This window comes from Blennius ocellaris (assembly GCF_963422515.1).
Source record: "Blennius ocellaris genome assembly, chromosome: 22".
In the NCBI taxonomy this organism is placed as follows: domain Eukaryota; kingdom Metazoa; phylum Chordata; class Actinopteri; order Blenniiformes; family Blenniidae; genus Blennius; species Blennius ocellaris.
The window spans coordinates 11,106,673-11,134,023 of NC_137671.1; the positions used below are offsets into that span (position 1 = coordinate 11,106,673).

At 39.9% G+C, this 27,351-nt stretch overlaps 1 protein-coding gene across 1 annotated transcript in view; it reads right to left on the reverse strand.

Annotated features, from left to right (window-relative positions):
• Positions 1–2,834: 2,834 nt before the first annotated feature.
• Positions 2,835–27,351, reverse strand: part of cacna2d4a (calcium channel, voltage-dependent, alpha 2/delta subunit 4a) — an 80,981-nt gene continuing 56,464 nt past the window's right edge. Inside the window, exons 27-38 of the mRNA XM_080518660.1 lie at positions 16,012–16,073; positions 12,197–12,211; positions 11,709–11,753; positions 11,463–11,525; positions 8,273–8,343; positions 7,420–7,495; positions 7,265–7,317; positions 5,779–5,834; positions 4,462–4,582; positions 3,919–4,036; positions 3,190–3,270; positions 2,835–3,069 (exon numbers count right to left, since the gene is read on the reverse strand). Coding sequence (XP_080374786.1) covers positions 2,977–3,069; positions 3,190–3,270; positions 3,919–4,036; positions 4,462–4,582; positions 5,779–5,834; positions 7,265–7,317; positions 7,420–7,495; positions 8,273–8,343; positions 11,463–11,525; positions 11,709–11,753; positions 12,197–12,211; positions 16,012–16,073 — 854 coding nt within the window. The 3' untranslated portion in view covers positions 2,835–2,976. The remainder of the gene's footprint in view (positions 3,070–3,189; positions 3,271–3,918; positions 4,037–4,461; positions 4,583–5,778; positions 5,835–7,264; positions 7,318–7,419; positions 7,496–8,272; positions 8,344–11,462; positions 11,526–11,708; positions 11,754–12,196; positions 12,212–16,011; positions 16,074–27,351) is intronic.

Consider the following 27,351-nt stretch of genomic DNA (forward strand, 5'->3'; position numbering starts at 1 on the left):
TTTCCTCTGAGCGGCCACTGTCTCCGCCCGGCGGTGCAGCGCCACAGCTGGCTGCGAACAATGAAACGCACCGAGGCGGTGACTGCCATCTAGTGGCAGATTGGACTCACAACAGCATCTGATTAAAACGGCCTTAATCATTTTAAATCCTGCCAGAATATATAAAAAATAAAACAAAAAGCCTTTTTTAAACATTGCTGTGCAGCATGTGTATTTGATTCGAATGCAGAACCCTTTATACTTGTGTCACTTTTAAATCTCGAGCACACATTGAAATGTTTAAAGGCAAAAACTTTAAAGCCATGAAGACACTTGCCTGTTCCTTGGAGGATGTGGTACAGAGAGGAACGCACACTTCATGAGTCCATTTCTACTTGAGAAATGTAAACACATTTAAATTCAACACACCGGTGTTTATGTCAATAATTAAGAAGTTAAACCAGAAGCATGTTTTGTATTTATTCCCACAAATTGGTGGTGGTTCAATTCATTAAAATATTTAATTAGGTTGAAAGGAGTTCGTTTATTAATGACACTGAATACATAAAGGGCAATTTTGTCTTGTGTTTGAATTCTCAAAAACACACTCAACAGTATTCAAGAGAAAAATTAAATCAATGGATACTCGTGTTCATTCACTTTGTTTGTTTGACCTCTCAGTTTGGCAAATGAAGCCAGAATTACATAGTTGTTGTGTTTGTTTAAAAGACAAATGTCCAACATTAAGAGTACTTTATGACATTGTTGTCTTTTATTTTGGTTAATTTCTTCAGATTCTTACAGAGGCTACATATAGTTTGATTGACTGATCTCTTGAGAATACATTTTTATTAGTTTCAAGAAATTTTAGCCAATATAACTTCTGGTGTGAGGCGCTGAAGTCAATCAATTAAAATACATTTTATTTATACAGCACCAATAACAACTGAGCATCTCAAGGCACTTTTACAGAGGAAAAAAAAGTATTCTACATGAGGAAGTGACAGAAAAGCTGAAAATGCCATTGGGCAGAGGCAGGGTATAACATAACCATTATGAAACACAGAGACAGACAACAACAACAACACACACGCCTACAGGAAGTTCGTCTCACAGCAAGAATGTCCCCGGTTTGAAGCTGGTATGGCAGTTCTGTGGAGAGTATTCCCGTTTCCTCCCTCAGCTAAAAACACAAGTTTTCAGGAAATTGGTGTCTTTATATTGTCTTCACCCAGAGTCGGCTGGGATTGGCTCTTCAGATGAAGCACACTTATGTATTTAGGGTTATTTTTGTGAATCTGTCTCATCACTTGACAGGTTTTTGGTGTGAAACTACTCAGCATATTCGATTTTGCCAACAAAATAGTATTAATTCAAGTTCATAGCAAATAAAGTAATTAAAAAAAAACAAGAGGAGGATTTATTTATTTGGTACAAATCATTGTGGTCAGAGTAAATTATACAATAAGCAAAGTGAAAAAGTCAAACAAAAATGGAACAGATGAAATAAAATTACTTTCATAGAACATGAGGCTATGATGTATGCACACACACACCGCATCAGTCAGATAGGCAATATCATCACCCCAGTTTAAAGACACGCGTTGTAAAATTATGGAAAAAAAATACAATTGATAAAGGAGAGAAGAACAGTCAAAAAGCTGAACGCTGAGTTGAAAAAAATATAACACACAAGAAATGTATAGTATACAAAAATACCCAGGTAAATCTCCAAAGGTGGTTTACACTGAGATTCATATTCACATGAAATGATCATTTCCAAATTTAAGACAATGCAAGTTCCTTACTTGCTTTGCTATTTCTGTTAAACTTTGTATTAATCATATTAGAACGTGAAACATACCACATGACTCCAGGCATTTAAAAAAAAAAAGAAGTTTAAAATATAGTTTCCTATAGTTCGGGTGAACGTGTAGATAATCCTTTGTGATAAACACGTGCAAATTAAGATTTAATCAAGAAATATGAACATATTTAATGCAAGATATCTGCTCAAACCATCTCTTATAAATGTTTATGTATAACTCCATTCTTTTTTCTTTTTTTTTCACAATGTAGCATTGCATCTGCAAAGTCATTTCAGGTTTCCCAACAAATCAACAATATGTACAAATACACAGAAAGACACAGCCGATGAAGACAAAAAGGCAAACAAACAGACAAAATGTCACAGAATCCAAACATTTTTGAGATGTAATAATTCATAAAAGTATAAAGCATCAACTCGGGTCCGTCTCACTTTATCTTTAACACATAGTTAATCTTTATCCAGCCTAAATAGACCAACATTTTCATGGTCCGTTACATGTTTTATTAGTTATCCGGATTATTTGCAGACAGCCATGTGAAACACAACCTCTCAGTCATTATTAGCAAATAATAACAGTCTGTAGAAATAGTACAGTAGTGGATGATGAAGCAGTACTGGGTGTGTGTGCGCTTGCAGAGGCATACAATATATAATATATAACATATGTAATAATGCATTTGTCTCCTCAATGGTCGGCTTGGTGGGATATGGTGAATATGACATTTTCTCCTGTTGCACCTTGTGACTCATGATCTCTCTCTCTCTCTCTCTCTCTCTCTCTCTCTCTCTCTCTCTCTCTCTCTCTCTCTCTCTCTCTCTCTCTCTCTCGTCCCTTTCCATGCTGAGATGTGAAGCGGTGCCTTAGAAAATAACTAATTGAAGAGTATCCATGGCAACAACAGGCCATTAACATTTCAGTTTTCGCTCCAGATGAAGCAAGTCCCAGAAGTTGCTCATAAAAGCATCCAAAGTCATTCAAGAGAGATGAGGTTTGTTGCCACCGTGAGCAAAATGCCAAGTTTTACTTAAAAAAAAAAAGAAGAAGAAAGAAATCCACTGGAGGTGAAAAAGTGCACACAGAACCTTTGAATTCTTTCTCCCTGAACACCGTCTTTTGTGTGAGAAGGTGTGAAGCGGCAAGAGTTTGTCCTATTCTCTGTCCGTCATCAGGAAACGAGAGTGACAAAGGAGAGGCAGGCGAAGAAGAGGGAGGCAGAGAGGGATACAAAAGAGGCTCCTCCACAATCATTGGCGTTCTCCTGAAGGGACGAAACAGAGAAACACTTCACTTTTCAGTGATTTACAACGAGGAGCTTCGTGCAGGGAGACGTGCTGGGAAACATTTGTCTTTTAACCTATGCATGAGGACATGGTCTGACCTGTGGGTGGTATGCGTGACACGACTCCGGGCGTCGGCGAATTTTCTGGGATCTCATGCGGTCGCATTTCACGGAGGCATTATGTGCAGTAGGGTCAAGGAGAACAAGAAGGGACGTGACACAGGCTCACTGATCAATCAAGCACATAGATACGCTGTCACCATGATGAGGCCCCATCACAGCTTAAACCACACTTTTAGTTAAGCAATTAAAATGGAACAGGAAAAAACACCCAGAACTCCAGATCTGGAGATAAAACTAACTAATTATATTTGGTCTCTTATGTGTCTGATTTTACCTTTAACTTGAGTTATTTTCAAATGTTGAGGTAAACACCAAGTTAACGCCTGACACTCTTAATAACATAAACACTAAATGTAACATATTTTATTTCTGTATTTGAACTGTGGGGTGCGCCGGCATCTCAGTAAACTGTCGATTTAACCTATAAAAACTCTATAAAGCCGTTTTATACAGTTTTCTATGAAAGTATTTATGTGTCCCCTTTTTGTAGCAACAGTCTTAAAATGTTTACAAATGCCCGTCCACCAAAATTCCCTGGCAAATGAATAATTACTGAAATTCTTCCATTTGTAACACTACCAAAATAAAAGAAAGCTATGAATTCTGAGGTGTGATTGTCAAAAGTGTGCAGACCTCCTAGGAAGGTCTGAATGTGTTTCCCAGGTTTCTCTCTTCTTACTCCACGAATAACGGGCGTAAAAGGATATATTTGACCTCCTGGGGCTCCATCGTGATGGGGCCGTACTGTCTGGAGCAGTCGCAGTCCGCCTGCGTCACCAGCAGCAAGAGGTTGCTCTCTGGTATCTGCTGCACCACAAACATCCTGACACAGAACGGAAAAAAACAACAACAACCAAACAATGAATGACAAACACACAAGGTTGTCTGAGGGGTGTTGTACCGGCCTCGTCCACACGAGGCTGATCACGCTCAACCTGTGAGCAGCTTCTGCTCTCTCTCTCCCCCCCCCCCCCCCTCTCTCTCTCTCTCCTCTCCCACCCTTTCTGTTGGCCTCCCACTGTTTCCTCATCTTTGTTTTTATCACTCCCTCCCCCTGGTTGCTCTCTCAGTTTTCCATCCTGATTCTCAGTCTTTTCCATAACCTCACACAGGCTGATCTACTTACTTCCCCTCTACTACGAGTACAAACACACACAGTCTGGAGGAAGTGGATTTTTGGAGGGACATTTTAATATGACTGTTCGGGGGCTTAGAGAGTGCCACGCTGCTATTTTTGTGCCGACTCACTTCTTGCATCGTCCACAATTAATAATGCTGTTGGTCTCTTTGACTGACGGCTCATAAACGAAGCTGGGGTACTCGGTGTCACATGGCTGCAGGATGTCCCCTTTCTTCTTATGAGCCGAGGCTAGAGAGAGAGAGAGAGAGAGAGAGAGAGAGAGAGAGAGAGAGAGAGAGAGAGAGAGAGAGAGAGAGAGAGAGAAGGGTCACATTTGAAGGTTAGAAATATAAATGAGTTTGAGTGAAAGAGCGTTTGAAACCTGAAAAACAAACAGAAAAACAAGAGCAGTATAATAACATATCACGAGATTATACACTAGATTAGTCGCACTATGTTCTGAATGATTCACCACTTGTGTTTTTCTCACTGAAAGCAACTTATGTAACCCGATATAGAACATAGACCAGACATGGGCAACCCTGAGCCAATTTCTAACGCCTATATAATATCATTTCCACAGGAGATGGTTGATATCAAGTGTAAATGCTCCGCAATTACGGTGTGAAATTGAATTAAACATTTAACTTTTGTAAACGTTAAAATGATCAGAGTTGCCTCGTCCACTTTTCCAAGTACTCTCCAGGTGAAAATGTCCTGTTTTGTCTTGTGTGCTCAGTTTAGATTTATACAAGAATTACTTAGAATTATTCAATTATTCTGGTAACACTGATTGTTGAAGAGGAATTACTTTGGGCATAATAATAATAAAGCATGTCAGGTCAGAATTTGTGTAGAGTATTTGATAGATAACACAATTTTCTATGCACACAGAGGAGAGAAACTTTGACATTTGGATTTGGAGAATCATTGAATTATCCAGAGGCTGGGATGGCCAAACAAATATAAAACACAATGCAAAAACCCCCCCACAAGAACACTCCAGTATACAGTATATACTCACATCCACTATAAGCAGGCTTGGCTGAATGATGATGATGATGAAGATGACGACAGGTGAAGTAATGAGAGAGGGGTTCAGGTGTGATTGATGGGCAAGGTGAGAGGTGGAGAAATGAGAGGACACGGAGACGTTACTCCATAACGGCCTCCGGAGTGGTGATCAATGACAGATGCAACAGTAAACACGCGCGGGGAGCAACAACATGCAAGCCGGTCAATACCATCATCCGATTGTGTGTGAAAGCCTTTAATTAGAAACGCCGAGTGTTATTTGCCCACACATCTGGGTATTGGTTTGAAAGCTCTCCTCTGTGGGCTGTGATGATTCACAAACGACGTGACTTCCATAAACAGAAGCGCATTTGTTATAAAGATGGATAAAAACAACAGATTTATTTATTTATTTTGCAGTGGGAGCTCACCGTCAGCGAACTGGTCCGCGTGCCAGAAGCCGCAGAAGTTAAACTCCAGGAGGAACCTTCGGGGAGGCGAGAGACAGTAGAAGAGTGGACACAGACAGGGAGCGTCAATTAGGCAATTCCATCGTTATGGACGAAAGCAGATTGCGAACAGATTGCATGCAGTTTTTTCGAAAAAAAAAAAAAACTGGGCCAGGACCCAAAGTTGTGCCAGGGGAATAACAAAATGGGTCCTCGGGTTGTCCGGCAGTAATTGGTAGCTTCGGTTGCAAGTTTCTCCCACATTAACTGGATGAGCAAGCTGCTCTTTGTGATGAAGCTGCCGGGTATAAGAACCTTCATGCTTATTGATCCTCCAGGAGAGAAATACGTCACTTTAACCACCTGTTGTTGTAAATTTGCTTCAAACCAAAGACGAGCTGATGAAAACCTTCATTTCTAGACTTCATAAACCAGCAGTCTTGGATGGATTCTCATGTCAAACTATTTTGTAGTATTCTTTTGTTTACCAGCAGAAGAAAATACTGTTATCTAACTTCAAATCCAAGTTTCAACGTCGCTAATTCACATCAAACCATATCCATGCTGAAACTATGTGCTATATTCAAATAAATGATCTCTACTTAATCAAGTATCTCACTGAAAGCAAAGAAGTATTTTTATTGGAGTAAAGCAAAAGTGTGTGACTCTGCTTTATAGATTCAGGGAAAATATGCATGTTTGTTTTGTTGGGTGTGGGGGAAATAAACACCACTTTCATGTCTATCCATCAAATATAGATTTTTGTAGAAGCTGGTAAGTTCAGTTTATGACGACCTGGAGCAAAAAAAGATACAAATCTCTGTTGAGCGCCAACTGTGAGCAGTTCGCTTTAAAATGATGCTTATCGGTTTAAAGATGCATGAAAATGAAATCCGTTGGCAGAAACGCACACAATCTCGCTGCATCTGGTTCAAAAGAGAAAAACACAGGAGTGTAGCAAATTGACTTTTTAGGAATTAACCCATGATCATGCAAGTGACTGATAATAGTCACTTTCGGATTTCTTAAAATTTCAGATTTTCCTCTTTGCTTTGTTCAGTACACAACTTCCCCTTGAGTTCATCTGATGGATGCATTAAACTAAAAAAAACACACAAAAAAAATGGAAAAATATGAAAAAATGTGAGCACACGCACTCAATATTTGAAGCGGCAGTATTTCCATTGTAAAAATACACACATTATGAGCAAAAAGTCATACTTAGGGTATTTAAAAATTTTTTTTTTACACTCTTTAAAGATTATTTTTATTGTAAAAAGCTCATGTTTTTATTAATATTTCCAGTATGAATGCAGTACTCAAAACTGTACATGACTTTTCTGCATATGTGCTCAGTGTTACTTTCAACAAGAGAGTTTACCAGAAAAAAAAAAAAAAAAAAAATATTTCAGAGACAATGCAACTAAAACTGGACCAGCCGATTCCAGTTGCCCCTAGCAACACTTACAGCAGGAAGTTGGAGAGGAACCACTTGAGGGTTGTAGCCAAAACGTAGAAGGGCTGCGGAGACAGAAGAATAGATTACATTTATTGGAAAACTCATCAAATCGCTATAGGGGAACATTATAGTGTGCGATAAAGATGTGGGCGGCCCGTACGCACGCTGAGTAGTGGACGGGTGCTGCTGACGGAGTGAAGGCTCATCTTGCACATGCCCTGGTAGTCGAACAAGGACACCCTGACGAGACACACACACACACACGGTGTTGATATCATAACATTTTACCGACTCACATTGATTCTTTGACCTCTTCCAGACGAGCACACACAGTGTTATAAGGTTGAATTAAACCTTTCGAGAAACCTTGATCTCTAAAGTGTCAAAATGTATTTTTCCCCCGACATGGGAAGTTGTTTTTCTCGGCTTCTTGCAGTCTTGTTAATATGCGTTCCCTATGCACACACACACAAACACCCAAGCAATACGTTAATCAAAGCTGCATGCGCATAACAGAGTGCAACGATACGCGCGCTGCTGCTGAACTTAATGCATGCTCGAAAACCAGTTATGTAATATTCTGTGTCAAATGAAGCGTGACGAAATCTTTTAGCTGTTTAAAAATAGCACATCACTCATGAGATTTCAAACATAAAAGACAGGCCAAGACTTAAGAGCGGGGGGGAAAAAAAAAAAAAAAAAAATCAGAGCCACTAAATAAGCTCAGAGGGGAGCAAAACAGAAAGCAGCGGGGACGGCTAAAGCGCAGGAAGCTTTACAGGGCAAACCACCATCACTGTGTGATATGCATCTTATATCACATTATTTACATGGCAGTCTAGTTGACAGGCCGGTGTGTTACACACACACTTTGTGGGGCTGAAGCACCACAGCGATAACGCTTCAGGCCCTGTCAGCACCAGGTAATTGCCTTGTCCTTTCTTTCGCACGCAGACGTGAAACAAAACAAAACGATCCTATCAGTCAGTCAATTATGCGGCGACCACCGGGCATTACCTTTTGAACATGCCCATTCTGATCAGCGTGGTCATGACTGATCCATCGACCTCGCCATAGAACTTCCCCGCCTGTCAGGAAACAGAGATAAACACGGCGAGAAACAATCAGTGTGGCAGCACAAGGCACATTCATGTCACAGTAATCTGAGGGAGGGACTCACTTCCACTTTTGTGATTTTCAGCTTTGCTTCTCTTTCTCCCCATCTTGCACTGCAGGTTTAATTATTCATCCCTCTTATTTACCATGAGTTGGTTTGATATCAGCGTTTGTTATTGCATGTGATTTTGCCAGTGTGTTCCGCAAATGCAGCACAGCTGGGATATTAGAAAAGAATAAATTGATGTTTCTGGAAACATACACCTTTGACCTCTTGCTCGGAGCTGGATGAGAAGAATTATGTTCTTTTTCATGTCTGCTCATTAAATATTGAACAGCTAACAGGCAGGTAGTGAAGATGAACGTAAAAACTAACAAAAATGTACGTTTCCTTCAAAATCTTTGGACACATTTTGTGAAGCTTGAACATTTTAAATGGACACTCTTTGAAATAATGTGTTCAAGAACTGCCAAGACAGTATAAATCATGTGCAAATAATACAAGGCCAGATTTTATTATGGGAAACAGCCTCAGGGCTCCAAATTTTAAACATTATTTGATAAACTCACTCATACGTTTTGTTTTAAAACGTGTCTTGATATGTTCAGGGCTACAGATTTATCAAGTAAGTCAAATGCAGCTGTTTAGACTTTAGACTTCAATGCAGTTCATGATTTAAATGTACGGAAGTGTCTGTTGATTACATTTAAAAGGAGGAATTGCATTTGTGCATTTGACTGTCATCAAATCTATACTGTTCACACACCCGATATGATGTATTATATGCAAAGATGTACCATAAATATGACTTTCTATTGGGCCAGTATATCTAATAGTGGTCATATAGTCACTTACAGCAGCTCAGTTTTCATAATAATCTTTCCTCTCCAAATAATTTCAAATGAAAAGCTTCAATCCAGTGCTTTGGGATAAAGCATCAACAACACCTCTCAATGTGTAATAATAATAATAATAATAATAATAATAATAATAATAATAATAATAATAATAATAATAATAATAATAATAATAATAATAATGAAATGTTGCACATATTTGTCTTAAAGGTATACAGGAGGATTTTCAGGAATTTTAGGAAAGAACCGCCCTCTCCACCGTTTGAAAAAAGTGCGCATGCGCAACGCTGTACCTGCTCCCGAGACGGAACGCCTACTAAAACGCGTGCGAGAGACATGCACGAGCCCAGTTCTCCTCGTGCACGCTCTGTTTACAAGTCATAAGTCGGCATCGCTCACATAAGCTCACTTTACAAGAAGATTTGCACCAGAGGGGGTGAAACTGTGTAAAAATGTCCGAGAATAATGCGTCGGGTCGGCCACCGGCATTATGAGAACCGTGTGGAGTGAGCTGCGCGCAGGGACGGGCACGTACGACGGGCTTACGTCATATATCACCAGAATGATTGACAATTGGGAGGAACAGTTATTTTGATGATCCACCCGGAAGAAGAAAATCCTCTACTATACCTTTAATGAGAATGTCAAAGAGTCATCTCATGACCCTAAAGTTTATTTCCTGAAATCATGACAATTTCCTTTATTGTAAATTGACTAAAACATGAGAAAAACACAGGAATTCATGACAAATCTTCACTTCATTCAAGTTGTTACAATAGATGCTCCCTTTGAGACGATACTCTACTTTTGTCTGCACCGATGTAAAAAAATTATATAAAGCCTGTTTTATGGGACATATTCAGGGTTTGCTCAAACCGCTGAGTAGACATAGAGAAAACAAGGCAAAATTAAAAATAACACCAGAATAAAGAATCGTCCCACCACAACACAGAAATGACACGGCACACGCCTGTTTTTCGCTTATGTTCTGTTGTGTTGCATAATTGTCAGCTGGGAGCGGTTGTTCCTTTTACCTCTGCACTGTTGTACTACTTCCGCAGCAGTGATTCATTACTCTCACTTTCGCCGCTCACACTTATTATTGATAGCCACTGTGGGAAAAGGGCTGAACTCCAAAAATGTGCATATGCAAATACAATCATGGCTACATTACTCCAGGATGTCACGGCCACAGAACCCAGTGTTTAAAATACTTTTTAAACTTTCATGCTGTGCGCCTCGAAGGCATAAAAGTCCTTTGAAACTTCAGCGGTCGACTAACTTTGTTTGCAAGAAAGTGCCAAAATGCAGAAAAATAGTGAGAATAGACTGATTAACTGAGGGCGAAACAAGGAGGAAACAATCAAGTCAAAGATGAGAGAGCACTCAGTCTGGATTTCATGAGTGATTCCATGGAGGTTTATTCATTACTGTTGTGAGTAAATTAATCTGTAGACACATTAACTTAATGAGGATAGCAAGGGACATTTTCATGGTAGAACAAGGTAAGAGTTAATTTAAAGTAATGCTTCTTTAAGAGTATTCTGTGGGAAATGTAACTGCATTGTTATTATTTCTGTGACTAAGTTTGTTTTAGGTGTAATTGAGATTAATTGAAAACCATAAACAGATTAACAACCATTGACTTTGAAAAACATACCAACCTTTCGAGCTTCCATCCACACATACATGCACTCATCCTTACACTCAAACTACCCTGCACTACTTCCTATTAAATATTTGATACAAACTGAAAATGTATTATTAAACCGATCAAAAATGTTTTAAGAAGAGCGTCACATCTTGCAGTGTTTGCATTGTCACGTTTCAATTTTCAAAGTTTGGCACAGTTTTTCTAGAAACAAGCAGGTACAAATTTTTTTTTTTAAATCACAAAACTCGCCCCTCATCTCTAACTGAATCCATCAGGACTCGCTGTGAAATTAAACAGTTGTGTGGTTAGCCCGTCTTCTCACACAGCGTCAGACAAATGCAGGATTTAACAGGTCGGGGATTTTAAATCCAAGTGCAGAGATCATGTTGGTCAACACATTGTTGAACCTGCAGTGGCTGCCAGACCATTAAGGGTGAGAGGCAGAGAAAGATAGATTGCAGTTATGGTTGTGATGACAGAATATGAGTCACCTACTGCTGTGTGCGTGCGTGTGCGTGTGCGTGTGCGTGTGCGTGTGCGTGTGTGTGTGTGTGTGTGTGTGTGTGTGTGTGTGCTCACATCAGTGCGCTGCTTGGAAATCAGGACAAAGCCATTATTGTCAATCACGAAGCAGTCGATATCCTGATATGAGAGGAAGAGACAGAGACAGAGAGACCGATTAGTGATGCAGGGAAGGATGTGTGTCAAACAGCAGCAGCACAAGACAGCACAAATATCTCAGCCATTAATGCAATTTGAACGATGCATTATGAAGCAGCTCAAAAATACAGAGAATACAAGTCGCATTTAAAGAGTGGGACTCACGATTTTGTCACAGCTGAGAGGACAAATCCCATCTGTGTCTGAGCACTGACGAAAAGAAAGAAGAGAACTTTCTGTAATGTTAATTTGTCATAAACGTGAGGATTTGTCACTGACAAAACGCAGCACTTGAGTGCTGATCGTGGAGGAAACAGATGTTTGTGTCTGTGAGGCCATGATTTGAGCACATGCTCTGTCTGAAGGTGTCGGGCCTGATTGGGATTGGGGGTGGGGGTGGGGGTGGTAAGGTGTCTGCGCTTGGTGAGAAATTGTTAATTTGGGTGACTCACAACTTGTCTACCTGTGACGGGTGCGCGAGTGTCTTGTTTGCACGTGTTTGCATGTGTACTGTCACTCTTCAGGGGTGTGAAGCCGACTCCATGGAGCTCAGCAGGTGGCGGGACGTTGAACTCCGGCGTGTTAAAAACAGAGTGACGCTTTTGAAACGCGAGGTGAGGAGGAATTTTGTGCGTGTGTGTGTTTGTACTTACATCTGTGTCGTTTGGCTGAGAAGACATGGGGGGGGGGGGGGGGGGGGGGGGGGACAAAGAAATAATAAGTATTAGTCGAGCCATTGATAGTCTAACATGTAATAACTGTATTTTCTGCAGTGTAAAATGTTTCCCCACACAAGTGCTGCAAATGCATCCAGGCACCTTCATCTGAATAAAAAAAAAAACATCAATAGTGCTCCTGGTGACTTTATGGCCACAGTTTCACGAGCACAATATACGTGGACCGGTGTCTTCAGACAATATGTCTTTGGAATCATGGCCAGGATAAACAGAGCATGTCGAAGGCTGAATGAGTCAATCTATCATCCTTTTCAATCCTATTACAGCAAAGTGTCAGTCCTTCCCCCTGCCTTCAGTCCCTGACCCCAGGAATAGACTGCAGGGCAGAAATGACTTTAGCAGGAAATGGAAATGTTTGCTTCTGGTAAGTTTAAAAAAAAAAAAAAAAAAAAAAAAAAAAATATCATCTTGACTTTGTATTCTCTTTTTCGCCGCTTCATCTTTTGTCAGGTTGCCATCATAAATACGAACTTGTTGCATCAACCTGGTCAAATTAAGGTTAAATGAAGATAAAAATAAATAAAATAAAAGCATTCACTCAATATACCCAAGTTGATGTGAGGCAAAGAACATGACGTGTATCTCCAGTCAATCATATCCTGATCATTCCTGTGACTCAATGAACATTTTAGATCACGGTTGAAATATTTAAGATTTATGTTCGCCAACATCACCTGTCCAGTTAATTACCTAAAATCCAATATTTACAACAAATTACATTGTTATTCTCATTACTTCCTCATCAGCTCCTCCACCCGACATGTCATCCACCAGTTTTTGCTCAGACTTTTAATTCTCGCAGATCCTGTGTTGGTAAATATGTCTCGTCGAGGAACCCCGCCGAGAGCACAGCGCGTCAATTATCACTCCTTTTCCGTCGACTTCAAGCAGTTTCTTTGTGCAGCTGAAATTCACCCACAGGGAAATTTAAAGTGAACAGGCGCATAAATACTTTGAGTTTTATGTTTATTGAAATACATGTTGAACTCTTAACTATTGATGTGTTAAAACAATAAATAAAAAATTCTGATTGACAGTAAACTTGCAGTAATGCAGTGTGGTCACAGACAGACGCTTGTATGCTCAGTGTCTGAGAGAGAAATGGGATAATAGAGGAGATATGGAGTGTCCTACAGTGTCCATGACATAAAATCTATCATCCTTTGATTCCAATTACGATCACCTCAGAGCCTCTCATGGCACTCGCCGTCAGACAAAAGTGATGAACTGTGAGAGACATATGCAGCCTTATTTTCCTGGATTCACAGGATTCAGGCTTGTGATGTGGCTTTGCAGAGTTGTATTTCTCAGCTTGAACAAAGGTCGGATCATGATGTCTAAAGAAAGCCGAGTGATGAGTCATGCATGTTCACGTTAAACCTTTTCTCTTGGTCGGATGGAGAGCGGGGCGAAGTACAGTGATGTCAAAAGAGATTTTTTTATTAACATCTTGACCGAATCCCATTAGCTGGTCGCCCATGCTTTATTCTTGCCCCGACCAATTCATAATTCATCAGTTAATAACATCTTATTTTAAGGTACTCAACTTTACACTGCGACTATAAGGTCAGACAGGGTTTCCAGTGCTTATGTAACTCTTCTGCTGAGATCTTTGTGCAGTTTTTTTTGTTCCCCCCCCCCCCTAATCAGCTCTCGAAACCCATTACCATCAAGCTGATTAGCAGTAATTAAAGCAGGCCAATTCGGTAATTGCGGTTCAAATATTTCCCAAGATTAGCTAATGAAGACACAAAAAAGAAAAAGACAACGCCAACAGCTCGGAGCCAAAATGACGGCCTCATGCGATGCTGTTTTTTTTTTTTTTAAAGGAAGATTATGACATATGCCATGTGATCAGTTGCCCCTCCTCCTGAAGGGAGATGGTTCATTCAGGATTTACAGTATGGTACAGTATCTCCGCCCACGCCAGGATCACTTAAAATAGACTATATGGAGAGTTTCATGCAAGGATGGACCACTTCTGAGCACACGAGTCAAAACAAGCACATTGTGTGAGTACGTGCAAACAAAACCCCTATGAAATAAAGATCAAGTACATGATGGGAGAATAAGACGATTATGTAAGTGTTCCTAGGAGGAGAGAGATGGAGGATGAGAGGAGGAGACAATATAGGCGCCTCGGAAAGGTCGGAGGTGAGGGTAAGCCCCCCCCCGCCAAAAAGAAAAATGGATAAGATCGAGTCACAGTGCATCGAATACAAACATATGAGCACATTTCTATGTGACATCAATCTCATGGATAACAAGTCCACTGCAAATGATGCTAACGAGCATACTGCGGCGAGTAGGTCCACAACAACACACTCGTGCGCAGATGGTCGTGCATATGGTTCCTGACACGCCTTAACGTCAAAGGAAAGACACAAATGCAATATTCCATTCAAACTAATACACACACACACACACACACACACACACACACCCACACACACACACACACACACACACACACACACACACACACACACACACACACACACACACACACACACACACACACACACACACACACTGCACATTATGAGAGCTGCCGAGCCTCGCTGTGGCCGCTATCAATCACTAAATGGCTAGCCGGCAGCCTTAATGCTCTTTTAACTGCTGTCATTTACAGCCACGGTCACAGAGGAGAGGGGCCAAGTTTTTCCAACACCTGCCACGGCGAACGCGCTACGCCAAATTAAGCAGGTTCTCCACGAAGAGAATGTTTTCTTCACGAGCTCCAAGGATGGATGCTGAGCAGCTGAGTTCCTTCACTGCGTCCATGGCCGACTTAACTTAACTTCTCTGCACCGCGCTGCGGTAAATGCGGAAACCAAAGCAAAACTGATGTTTGATCTTCTCCTCAGGTGTGGGAAGCGCCGCTTTAATAGCCAGTGCAGTGATATGGAAAAGACTGCATTAAGCTTGGGATTACACAAACTTTAAAAGCTGTAATTACCAAGTAATGGAGCAGAAAGAAAGAACCTATAATCATCTTTGACTTCTTGCCATACGGTAATTCATGGTCTGGTCCGGTACCTTACAGGGATACTCCTGCATGTAAGACAGGAACTAATGGAACAGAAAGCTTTTTCGTCTGCAGCAAATAGCTTAGTGGAAAAAGACGATCAATTAAATTGGGCAAATGTTCATATTTTGTAGGGTAAATGTCTTGACACGGGTTTCAAAATACTCCTAATTCTCGACACAGGGAATGAATAAAGGGTCATTATCAGGAGGACGGGGTAAATAGATGGTTTTATGCTTCACAAAACAATGATTGTGTTGTTTGTATTCCACAAGCTTCCTTCTGCTGCCCTAATAACTGTGCTAATGAAAGATGCATACAAATGTCTTTTTCAAGCGTGTAAACAATAAACTTTAAGCACAATAATTTAAAGGGAGCAATAACAAAAGCATGACGGGAAGAAAAGCCGAGTGATAATGCACTAATGACACAAGCACACGCACAGAAATGGCAGATGATTATGACTCACTTAACATCCGAAATAAAGTCACAATAGACTTTTATGAGAGTGAATTATATTTTTCGCGGCTTGAAAGCAATCATACTCCAACGTGACAGAAACGGCTGTTTTGGGGTTGAAACCGATGGTCGGAAACAATCTATTTCACTTCTACAGGTTTTTGTATTCCAGATTAAAACATTTTTTTTTGCAGTTTACTGTTTCAGAGATCCACAAAAAAGTACCGACAATGTACAAACTTACCTGCATTGCAATCGACCACAATTTGGACTCCAACACCTCCAGAGTCATCTGCACCCCGATGGCTAGAGAGAGAACGAGAACGAGAAAGAGAAAGATTTTGTTTTACTTTTTTTTTTTTGTAGCTTTCATCCATCTGTCCACGAGAGTGCTAACCATGGCAGCACATGTGAAAATAGGAAGTGTTTTGTTTTCCAATTCGTTTAAATCTCTTGGCAATCCCACTTTTTCATGTTGTATGGCTTCCTGGATGCCAGAATCTGTCGCTGTATAAGATCTGTACAAGAATTAAGTAATAAGGAATGAGCATTGTAAAGAGATGCACTAATGGAGAGACAAGAACGCTGACTGAAAGCACACCTGCCTCCGCAGCAAATATTGCGTAATTTTATAGTATTAACTACACACCAACAAGAAGTACATTTGTAATCCTTTTTCATTACCTATTTAAATAGCGAAACAGTTATAGGGAATATGTATTTCTTGGATGCAGAGCTAAGTATGGAGGTTGAATGAAAAACTAACCAACGCTCAATAATGCTGCTGTTTATAACAAAATGTGAGGAACTTTCTTTACAAACATGACACTAATCAAAAGGGAAATAGGAGTAGGTTTATTAACAAAGTACACATTAGTGCAATGAGACTTTCACTTTTCACTTGAGATAGTGACTGTCTTCAAAAGAAGTAAAATTTTAATTAGAGTATGTTAGAAGGCAGAACATTATTGAGTTGATTAATGTCCCAGAGAGAGGGAGAGAGAGAGACCATATCTCTCGTCTGGCTCCTGGGAAGGAGGAGCGGAAGAGGACCTGCTGTACAGCTCCGCTCCGTCTCCAGAACTTCAGAAAATCCTTTTTTTTTTTTTTAACAGTAAACGGGCCTGCTGAGCCCCGGCTGCACCGCGTGACCCCGCCTATTCTTAGACAGTGTGTGCTGGTGTATGCATGCGCACGTCTCACCTCCCCCTACAACACAGCACTTTCCGTCACAAAACATTAAGCTGAGAATTAGTGTACATGTATCACACACACACACACACACACACACACACACACACACACACACACACACACACACACACACACACACACACACACACACACACACACACACACGCACGCACACACACACACACTGTGGGCCGAGTGATCGCTTATGTCAGCTTAGGGCTGTATGTCTGTCAGCATTTTAGTCGGCGTGGTAATATGAATAGGAACTGTAATTGCATAAGTTTTCACTGCGCACATACTGTACACACCCACACACACACACAACAAACACACACTCTGCGAGGGAAGATATGACACTTCATATTAGCATCAAAGACTCAGCGTTTTTTTCCCTCCCAGCATGCTTTGTTCAGCCGTTCAGAGGAAGCCTCAGTGGTGCAAGAGTACACACAACACATAGAGACACACATATGCCAGCACACATTTGCCTCGACTCATAAATGTATGGTGGGAACACATGTATTATGTATACAAAATGACTGCTTTTCTGCTTTGAAGTGAACTGAAGGTGAAGTAGCGCCACATTTGTAATGTGTATACGATCATTTAAGGTTTTTACTTCAAAACATATATTTCCCTATCTGTTATCTTTATGTATATTTTAATATAATTCGCCAGCGTTCCACCCAAACAAACAATCTGTGTGTGTGTTTGTATGTATTATGTACCTCTATTTGAATCATGTGCTATAGGAATAAATACTGATTATGTTGTAACTCTTGATTTCTCACCAAGTAACCGAAACGTCCCACAACACCGTCACGTGTGAGTTTTTATCCAAGTTGCTTTAAAGTATCACAGACTAATCTAATTCAACAGCTATATTAAGATGTCCGGGCAGTAGCGGTCAGAGAACTGAACGTACCCTCAATTATGCTGGTAAAATGCTATTAAACGATGAATTATAAATTGCTGGAGTTAAGAATAAATCCTGAACTATATGTCCTCATGGAAATCTGGACTTCATAAGCGTTTACTCTCCAACATGTAATGTCTTAAATAATGTGTATGAGTGCGTCTCTCTTGTGCGGGATGGATTTTTGTCTCTTCTCTTGAAAAATCAGTCATGATGCGGAGCCATGGCTGTAATTAGCGTATAATTAATCATGCACACTGAAATTAAGCCTTCAGCTGGTTGGGAAGTCATTTGTTTGTTTATGCAGATTGCACTAATACGTCTCTTTTTTTTTTTTTTTGGTGTGTGTGTGTGTGATAAATTCCATCAAATTCATGATTTGTTGTGGTTCGTGTAATTAAACTGCCTTTCTCACATCTCACGTCAAAAGCAGAGGTGACCTTGGAGTCACCTACCTCTGCAATAATCTCAGATAAACCGTTGGAAGGCCATTATAGATGGCCGCAATAATCTGCATCTTTCCCCCACTCCGAGATGACGGTTGATGGGTTAAATCTAATTAAAACTAGCCCACTAGTCTGAGTTTGTGTGATTTAAAAAAAAAAAAAAACATTTTGGCATGGTAATAGATGTTTTTCTAATTATGTGTGCACAGCCCGCTTGCAGCGCACATAATTCGATTGCATTCAATTGCACACTCGCACACACGTGAACGACCTTGCGTGTTTGCAACAGAGACGCGTGTGCACGTCCTTGTGTGCGAGACGGTCTCATCCAACCGCAGTCTCGGGCGCAATTAGCACAAGCTGCCAATCACGACGGAGTACGCTTTCAACAAGAAAAAAAAAACATTAATGAAGAAATAAATAAAAAAGTTAAGCGAGCTCGAGCTTCAGTTAATTGGCTATTACACTGGTGAGATGGAGTGAAGAGAGAGCGAGGGGCGTGAACTGTGAATGACTATAAGACAGAAAACAAGGCCCGAGGACACGAGTAAAGAGACTGCAGGCTCACTGCTCGATTGTATTTTAAAAATAAGACTATGTGACAGAACATTTCTGCTCTGTGTGTGTGTTTTGTACAGTAATACAAGTAAGACAGGTAAATTGTGGAAATATACAAAATGCTGACAAGAGACAAGAGAGTAGTCATACTGAATGTGTAGATTTACCTTTAAATAATAGCAGAACATATAATTTTGCTTATATATAATTTTTGACAACATGAGAGGGACAGCTGAAATTGGACATGTTTGGGGGGGTGGGTTAGTGAAAGAGGCGACCTCGCCGGTGAGGAAGTTCATGCAGGCAAAGGGTGTGGGGCAGGAGGAAACAGGAGACGAAGGGTATATAGAAGAGAATGATCTATTGTGGCAACCCCCAATGGATAAATGCCGTCACATCAATTTTAGCAACAATATTCAAGAAAATGTTGATCTTCCCACGCTTTCATGTTTCCTCTCATAAGAAAAACGATTGGAATAAACCTGCAAAAAGACCAGAATTAAAGTTAACCGACTTGAATTATGAGCCAGCTGTCACAAAGCCGGGTCCATATATTTTCTCTTTGATGTTTTTGTTGTTGCTTTATTGTTGCTGGAGCTCATCTGCATCTCCCTTGATACTGCAACATTCTTCATTTTTTGACGCTTCTTTACTTTTACAGGCTGGGAGCGATTCCTGAGGTGGAGGCCGTAAAATATATTGACACGTTGTGCTTGGAAATGTGTTGTTAAATAAAACACAAATTAAAAAAAAAGAAACTCCCAAAGCTTCTGGCATTCCTCCCTTTAGGCTAATGATGCCTCATATTATTTATTTTCTTTATTTCACTGTGCCTCAAACACCCAAGTGACAAATAAAAGTCTTTTCTTTCTTTTGCAGAAATATGGTTTCCGCATAAAAAGTCTGGTGAAAGTTTAACCTGAAGAACAATTCAAGTGACATAAAAACTTTTTAATGTGATACCAAAATGTCTTCTTACATATCTTTTGAATAGTGTGGAGGATTAATAGGTTGGTCACGCTGTGTGTCTTTAATGCTTTAGAGGAAGTTGGACAAATCTAATCAGTTTTATCAACATATGCAACATTAGTTGCCAACTTGCTTTATAACCTGCTGATTTGTCATCTATATTATATGTTGCAGGTGCTCAAGATACAAGAAAAGAAAATTGCATTGTAATAGGCAACACATTCCCTTGTTCACTTATTAATTTCGAAAGGATATTCACCAAATTTCAAATCATTCTGGATAAAAAGCCCAGTGGAAAAACAATAGAAAATATAGAAACAGCTGAGTGGATGCTATTATAGGTAGGAATTAAGCAATCATTAAAAAACCCCCACTATATGCCAGAAGCTTCACTTTCATATCCATGATAGTTAATAGTCACTATAATGACATTTGGATCATATGGTTAAAGCACTTGGAAATGTCAGCAGCAGCATCGTTTGTTCAACGAATATAAAAATTTAAGGGAGCATCATGATTCAGATTTTAAGCCTTTAGTGAAAAACCAAACAATAAATCACCTGGGCCAGATGGACTCCCTGCAGAGCTGTGCAAACACTTCTGCAATACTTTAACACCTCTTCTATGAGAGTCGTGACCGAAATAAAAACGGCAGCCACCAAACCCACTCACTTCACCACAGCCGTGATTATACCTTTATTAAAACCTTCCTGAAAACACAACCTCCAGCTGTCGCACGTTCCCACTAATAAACACTGTTTTAAAGGTTATTACCAGAAACAATTAGACTTAACAATAGCCAACTTTTTACGACAGACACGCTTCACGGAGCAGCTGCGGAATAATTTTTTTTTCTACTATTGGATGGTCAGAGCCGGATTAGCATGTGTTTCACACATTTTTAAAAAAGATGAGGGCATTCACGCCCATGATCTAAAATTACGACTGTTACCCAACCAATTCCAAGCATCAAAACATTATAATGATGAAACAGGAGGTTAAAATCTTCATTTAGCTTTGTCCTTGTGAAAATAACTCAGCTCTCAGCAGCTTAGAAGACTCATAAAAGCGAGATTTAATCACTGGGAAACTGTGCCACAAACAGGCCTAAAACCTTGCGTGAAATACGTGAAAGTGTAGCATATACTTCATAAAACTGGAAACCACGGTGCAGAGAAGCAGAGGAAATTCACGATCTGCACATAGTACACAAGGAGTACATACAGGCCACATTTTAATCTTCATATTAAAGAAAATAAAATGGCCTCTATAATCCCCAATACAGATGTACTAATAGTGTACTCCATTATTCTGAAAAGTCACATCACTTAATGAATTTTTGAAATGTGATTAACCGACTAAGACGTTCACAGTTCAAGCGCAGGAGAATAGTTAGATCATGTTTTGTTGCTAAATGACCTGTATTTGGTGAATATGTTTAAACTGAAAAAGCAAACAAACAACAACACATATGAAGGTTTTGTGTGTTTAATTTAACCTCGGCTATACTATACTCTTAAGGACTGAGTGAAGACTGTGACATTACTCCGATTACCTTAACGTTACATTTTTGTACCTAACCCTCCTCAAAGATGAGTACATTTCTCAACCACAGTGAGTTTTATCAGTTTGTTGGCAGTCAATGACCTGCTACGGGCTGACTCCATTTGGATGCATTGTCTCATTTAGTTAGCAAACACAAGAACGTTTCATTGATTTTTATTGAGACATATAATTGAAGATTCTTGTTAAATTGATAATGACAGAGCGCACGGCTCATGCAGTTTAATAACAGTCTGTCTTCTACTGTGGTATAATTCTGCGCCTGCGTGTGCTTTCACATGGTTCGTTTAGCGTGTTTATGTGTGCGTGTGGCTTTTGCTGCGACTCACAAGGTCTCCTCCAGTTAAACGGCCACTCAGCAGAGCTTGTGCTGATGGTTTTCCTTAATAAGACCGGAGTTGAGGCTAAATATATAGCAAAGCACAAACAAACAATCAATTAAACTGGCACAATGGCAACGTCTCCAAGCGAGGAGGGGGCAGTGGAAACAAGGCCACTAGTGAGGAGGTCATTTCGTTCCTTTTCTTTCACACACAAACACACAAAGCACAATAAACCGAAGGCAGACGCTGCCGGCACAACGGGCAGAAAATAATATGAGAGGTTGTCAACAGAGCACCGACACTATAATTAAAGGACGAGATTTAATTGATGTAATGGAGTCAGGGGGCAAAGGGAGAGACACGGTGATGAATAGAGTGAAGAGGGAGGACAGGACAATGAAAGGATGAATTGATTTTTAATAATGTTATGAGCTGGAAACCCCTTTCGTTTCACTGAAGCGTAACTATTAATAACTGAGCATCAAATGATGAGGTCCAACACGCTGGCACGTGCGTGGTTGTTTGGGTGTTGTGTTGCATCTGGCTGGGTGTGCGCACAACGCAACGGCAGAAGTGGAGGTGGGAGGTGGAAAACAGAAAATATAGGGATGGAATAAGAAAAATATAATGTTCGTGTGAAAGCGACCAGCTATTTTTAAATGTCAAACCTGCAACGGGGCCCAACAGGGTCAGGTTTACGTTAAAATGTTGAAATTTGAGAAGAATTCTAACAACTATAATTAAATGTTGACATTAAAATTACTTAGCAGGGTACAACATGTACTGGTGGTGACTGTGCTGCGCACAGCCTTAATCTCCTTAGCGTTTTCTTTTAATCATCTTCTTCTTTTTTTTTTTTTTAATGTGGTTCACTTATGCAGTTTTACCCATCTCTCTCTGGACACTGTTAATTCACTATTACCGAAAATCCTTCACTACTTGCTCTTGATGTTTTATATATAGGCCTATATTTTTTTTTTACACAGAAAAATGAAAGCACTCCTCTCATGTGTGAGGAATATAAACTATATTTCCAAGTTGTTTGGTGGTGCCTTGGAGCCTCATTTGAAGTTTTCAAAGTGTGTGTGTGTGTGTGTGTGTGTGTGTGTGTGTGTGTGTGTGTGTGTGTGTGTGTGTGTGTGTGTGTGTGTGTGTGTGTGTGTGCGTTTCATTTGAAATAGAGTTTCGACAGCAAGATTGCTGTGTATCCGAGCAAAAGTCTCATGGTGTGTCCTTCTGCGGCGCCTCGCTCTTTTCTGGTTCGCGGCACAACGGCACAGTCGCAGCCACACAAAAACAAGCACCCAAATGACGGCTCTCTCGCTAAAGCGATGACATTTGTGTTCATTCTCCGCCTCTCTCCCTCGCAAACACACAGAAAACATAATTACAGTTTTTATCGACAAACGTCAAACATTCGCGAGTATGATGGAACACAGTGAGAGGAAAAGCGGGTTTCTCTCCCTTTTTTTCTTTTATTCTTTCAAAATAAAATGTTCCACCGCTCGTTTTTTGAATCCTCCCTAATAATAAGTGACCATTAACGCTTCCAAAGGTGTCATCCTCATTCATGCTCTCCTCTATTATTGGGCTTAGCTTTCATTTATTTGTGCAAATTATTGCTGCTAACAAGCATGAGAGGAAAACATACTAATGGCATTAAGGTAAAAAGGGGGACAGCGCAGAATTAAAAATGCGACTATGGTAATAAAAGGGCTGTTTGGTTTTGCATCGGTAGCGTTTGCCATAGGTATAAAAAGCAAAAATGTTGTATTTCTTTGACGATTCTTGTAAGAAAATCAAGTTATTTTTCTTATCTTGATGGAAGACTTCTTGAGAAACATGATAGCATATTGATAATCTTCATGTCATGTAAATATCCCAACATTTTCTGTTTTAATCGTGTAAACAGGTGCAGCACAGGACTTCTGGTCAAAACATTGATCTCAGTGAAAAAAACTGTCACTAATGCCGGGCTGCCGGGAAAATGTGTGCTTTATTATGATTCTTCACTCACAAGACATATTTCTCACTTCAAGAGGAATCACCTTGTTTTTCCTATTAGTCACACGTAAAAGAAAAATATCAAGAAAATTGCAAGCAGTGCTTATTTGTTTCGTTCTGTTTGCTGCACGGAGATACATTAAGAAACCTCATGCAAAAAGCTAAATAGGAATTACTAAAAAAAAAAAAAAGTCAGCTCAGTGGTAATTCAATAACCTCCATAATCTTTCTGTAAATATTTAATCAAGTTTAATAGAGGTTGACGCAGCGGAGAGATGATTGAGTGCTCACAGTAAAGCTGCTGACCTCAGAGCGCCTCTGCTTGCCATGTTTGGGAGTTATTCTTCAGTTCAAAATCGCTCACACATACATCCTTTATCTGACTAATATGTCCCATCCCACATGCCTTTTCCAAGGTTTCAACAGCTCCAACAAATATGTTAAAAAAGGGAGAAAAAATAAATAAATCTCCTTGCAGAGAACTAAATGACATTTGAACCCAGATACAAAAATGACTGTTTCCCAAAAAGCAGCAGCTTTTGGGTGAGCCAGCCGAGGCCGATTCTATGAGTTTCTGACGCAGTGTTCAATAAACTGATGTTGCCAGGCAACAAACTTCATTCCAACCAGTAAAAAAAAAAAAAAAAAAAAAAAGTTATTGAAAATCTGCTGAAGAAAAGAAAAAGTTCAACAAGTTGATTTTGATGATTGGTTTGAATAGAAATCCTTGACGTCTGAAGGACCACGTGTGCCGACACTCAGTACGTATCTGCACGCCAACGTCCACAACGCAGAGGCCGGGAAAGAAGCCAAAAATGAAAATGTGCATTTTAACTTGTTTCTTTCAAACATTTCCCACACTGAGGAAATAATTACAGTAACAGGAGTCAGTAACAGGTAAAATAGGTGTGTTCATCGTAAGTTCTGGAATGTGGCAGAGTTTTAAAATGTGGTAGCGTTAGACTTCTGATAATGATAAACGTTGTATGTGTTGTAGAATTCAGGAATGTGGTAGAGTTCCAGAATATGGTAGAGTTGTAGAATTAAGTAGTTTTAGAATATGATAGAGTTCTAGATTGTGGTAGTTATTTTTAGAATGTGGTAGTAGTTTGTAGAAATTTTAGAGTTGTACATTGTAGCGCAGTTCTAGATTGTGGTCGAGTTCTAGAATGTTTCAGGTCACAGGTTTAAGTGACGGACTTACAGAAGACCTTGATGGGGACAGTCTCTACCGAAAACCGAAATCCCAAGTGTTCCCATGGCGCCTAACAATTTCTGTCCACTGCGCACGCACACGCACACGCACACACGCACACGCACGCGCACGCGCACACACCTCTCTTTACCAATGCTCACCTACCTCAGAGGAGTTGCCAGAGGCTGCACTCACATCACGTTACCAAAGCAACAGGCAGAGTGCGGGGATTGGACAAATGGATGATGACTCAACCTCCCTCCCTCATTCTCTCACTCCCTCCCTCCCTCCCTCGCTCTCTCTCTCTCTCTCTCACATTGTCATGCATGCACAAGTTCTCAGATGTCATGAATACAAACAGAAGCGCACACAGCCTGAGCCATGTGATATTTTTTTAATTAAAAGAGCGAAAGTGATGCCAACATGTGGCAATAAGAAAGCTTTTCAGTACAAACGGGCACGAAGAATCAAAGTTTGAAGTTTGTGATAAATAACCTTAGAAGCAGGTACCGTTTTCTCGACACAGAAAAGAACCATATTAACCTGAATATTAAGAAAAGAAAGACAAAAAAAGGGGTGATACAGTGTTTAGGCACACTGTGAAATAGTTTGAAATAGCATGTCACCTTCATTTATTCATCTTCAAGGTGACAGAACAGAAGTAACAGCGTGTAACATGTCTTTAAAATGAAAACATAGACTGCTGACATTGGTTTTATGTGTGGACCTTCCAAGTCAGCAGAGCCTACCTTAAGTTAACCTAGTTTTTACAGCCTTCTTGAGTTGGAGGCACGCTCACTAAATCATTCATAGAGGAGAGACAGGGAAAAACATGTTCCAGTGTGTGCAAGAGAAATAAAAAGAACGAGTGAAGGCAAACTGCTGTGGACTTTCCCCTCCTTTCAATGTTTACATGGTAAGTTTGTGGCTCATAAAAGGCCCATTCTGCGACTGCTCCAAGAGAAAATAGAGTTGTGACATTTTGAGGAATTAATTTGGTGTGAAATTCAATTACCTACTCAATATTTCATCATGTGAAATGGGATCAAGTTGGCACTCGGTGCATGTGTCCTTCTTAGGTGTGATGACCTCTCTTCATTACCTAAACCAATTTAATAATGGCATTATCGTGAGTGATTACATCTTTAAAGGGAAAGTCCACCTCTTTGGGAAATACTGGAAATAGTACTATATTTGGTAAAATCCTAATTTCTTTAGATTCCTAGCAAAGTTACAACTTAAAATTCATGATAATCACAGAGTATATGATTGAATAACTGTGCGAAACATGGATGTGAGTCTTGCATATGTCAGATTTGTAAAAACAAATCTCATGACAAAAGCGAAGTGTTTTTCTATTCAGTAAGAAATATGCACCATGTCTAAGATATAATATGAACAAGATGAATGAGAGTATGACCATTTTAGGTTCAAGGCTATAACGGTAAGAAAAAACAGTATGTGATGGTGGGGCTATAAGAATAACAAAGCCATACATCAATGACACCATACATATAGAGGCGAGGATGGCTTACTTTGAAGGTAGACTGTAAAGATGGAGGAGGTTCAACTCGTTGCTCTTTTTAATCCTGCTTTATTTATGTTCTGTTCATGGCTTTGTCGTATTTTTTGAACTGGTTTGTTGAGATAACACCGGAAAGGAAATGAATCCTCGAAGCAGAACGGATCCAAAATGACAGAAATGCTCGAGTCCTTCATTTGATCAAAGAACAAATGAAAATGTATGAGAGAAAACAGGACAAACTGAACCCCCAAATTTTCTAAACCTTTCAGAGATATTACCACTACATTTAAACCTTCCAGTAAATGAAATCCATAAACTTCCTGTGATGGTTCTTGTACTTCCTGCAGTTAAAGTCTTTTAATGAGCAGCCTGTTCAAGGGTTAAACATTTATGAAACAAACAGCCACATTTGCTAACATTTGCATTTCTTCCTTTTTGCCTTCAAACTGATAATAGTGAATATATGAGTTCATAAAATCAATTATTGAAGTGTTTTACTAAACATTATGATGCTGCTGGTATTTTTGTTTTATCCTGTTTGTGTGGCAAAGTATTTTAAATGAGAGCGTGTTTTTCACGCTTTTCCCGGGTCATATTAAGATTAGTTCTTTGAGAAATAATATATAGTAGGACTTTTGACGTTCGGAATGGTGAAATACGTTCATCACTGTAATGCTTGTCAACATGTTTCATTATGTGTAGCTAACTGGCACAAAAGGATCATATTTATACGTCCGTATGGAAATATTCTTACATGACACTTTTCATATTAAACCACCATGACATAACATGTTTAACTGTGCGCAACCAGATTTTTACTCAAACGCGAGAAAATACAAAAAAAAGACTGTTAATCTCGGTGTTTCCTCCCTCTTCCCTCGCTCTCTAAGA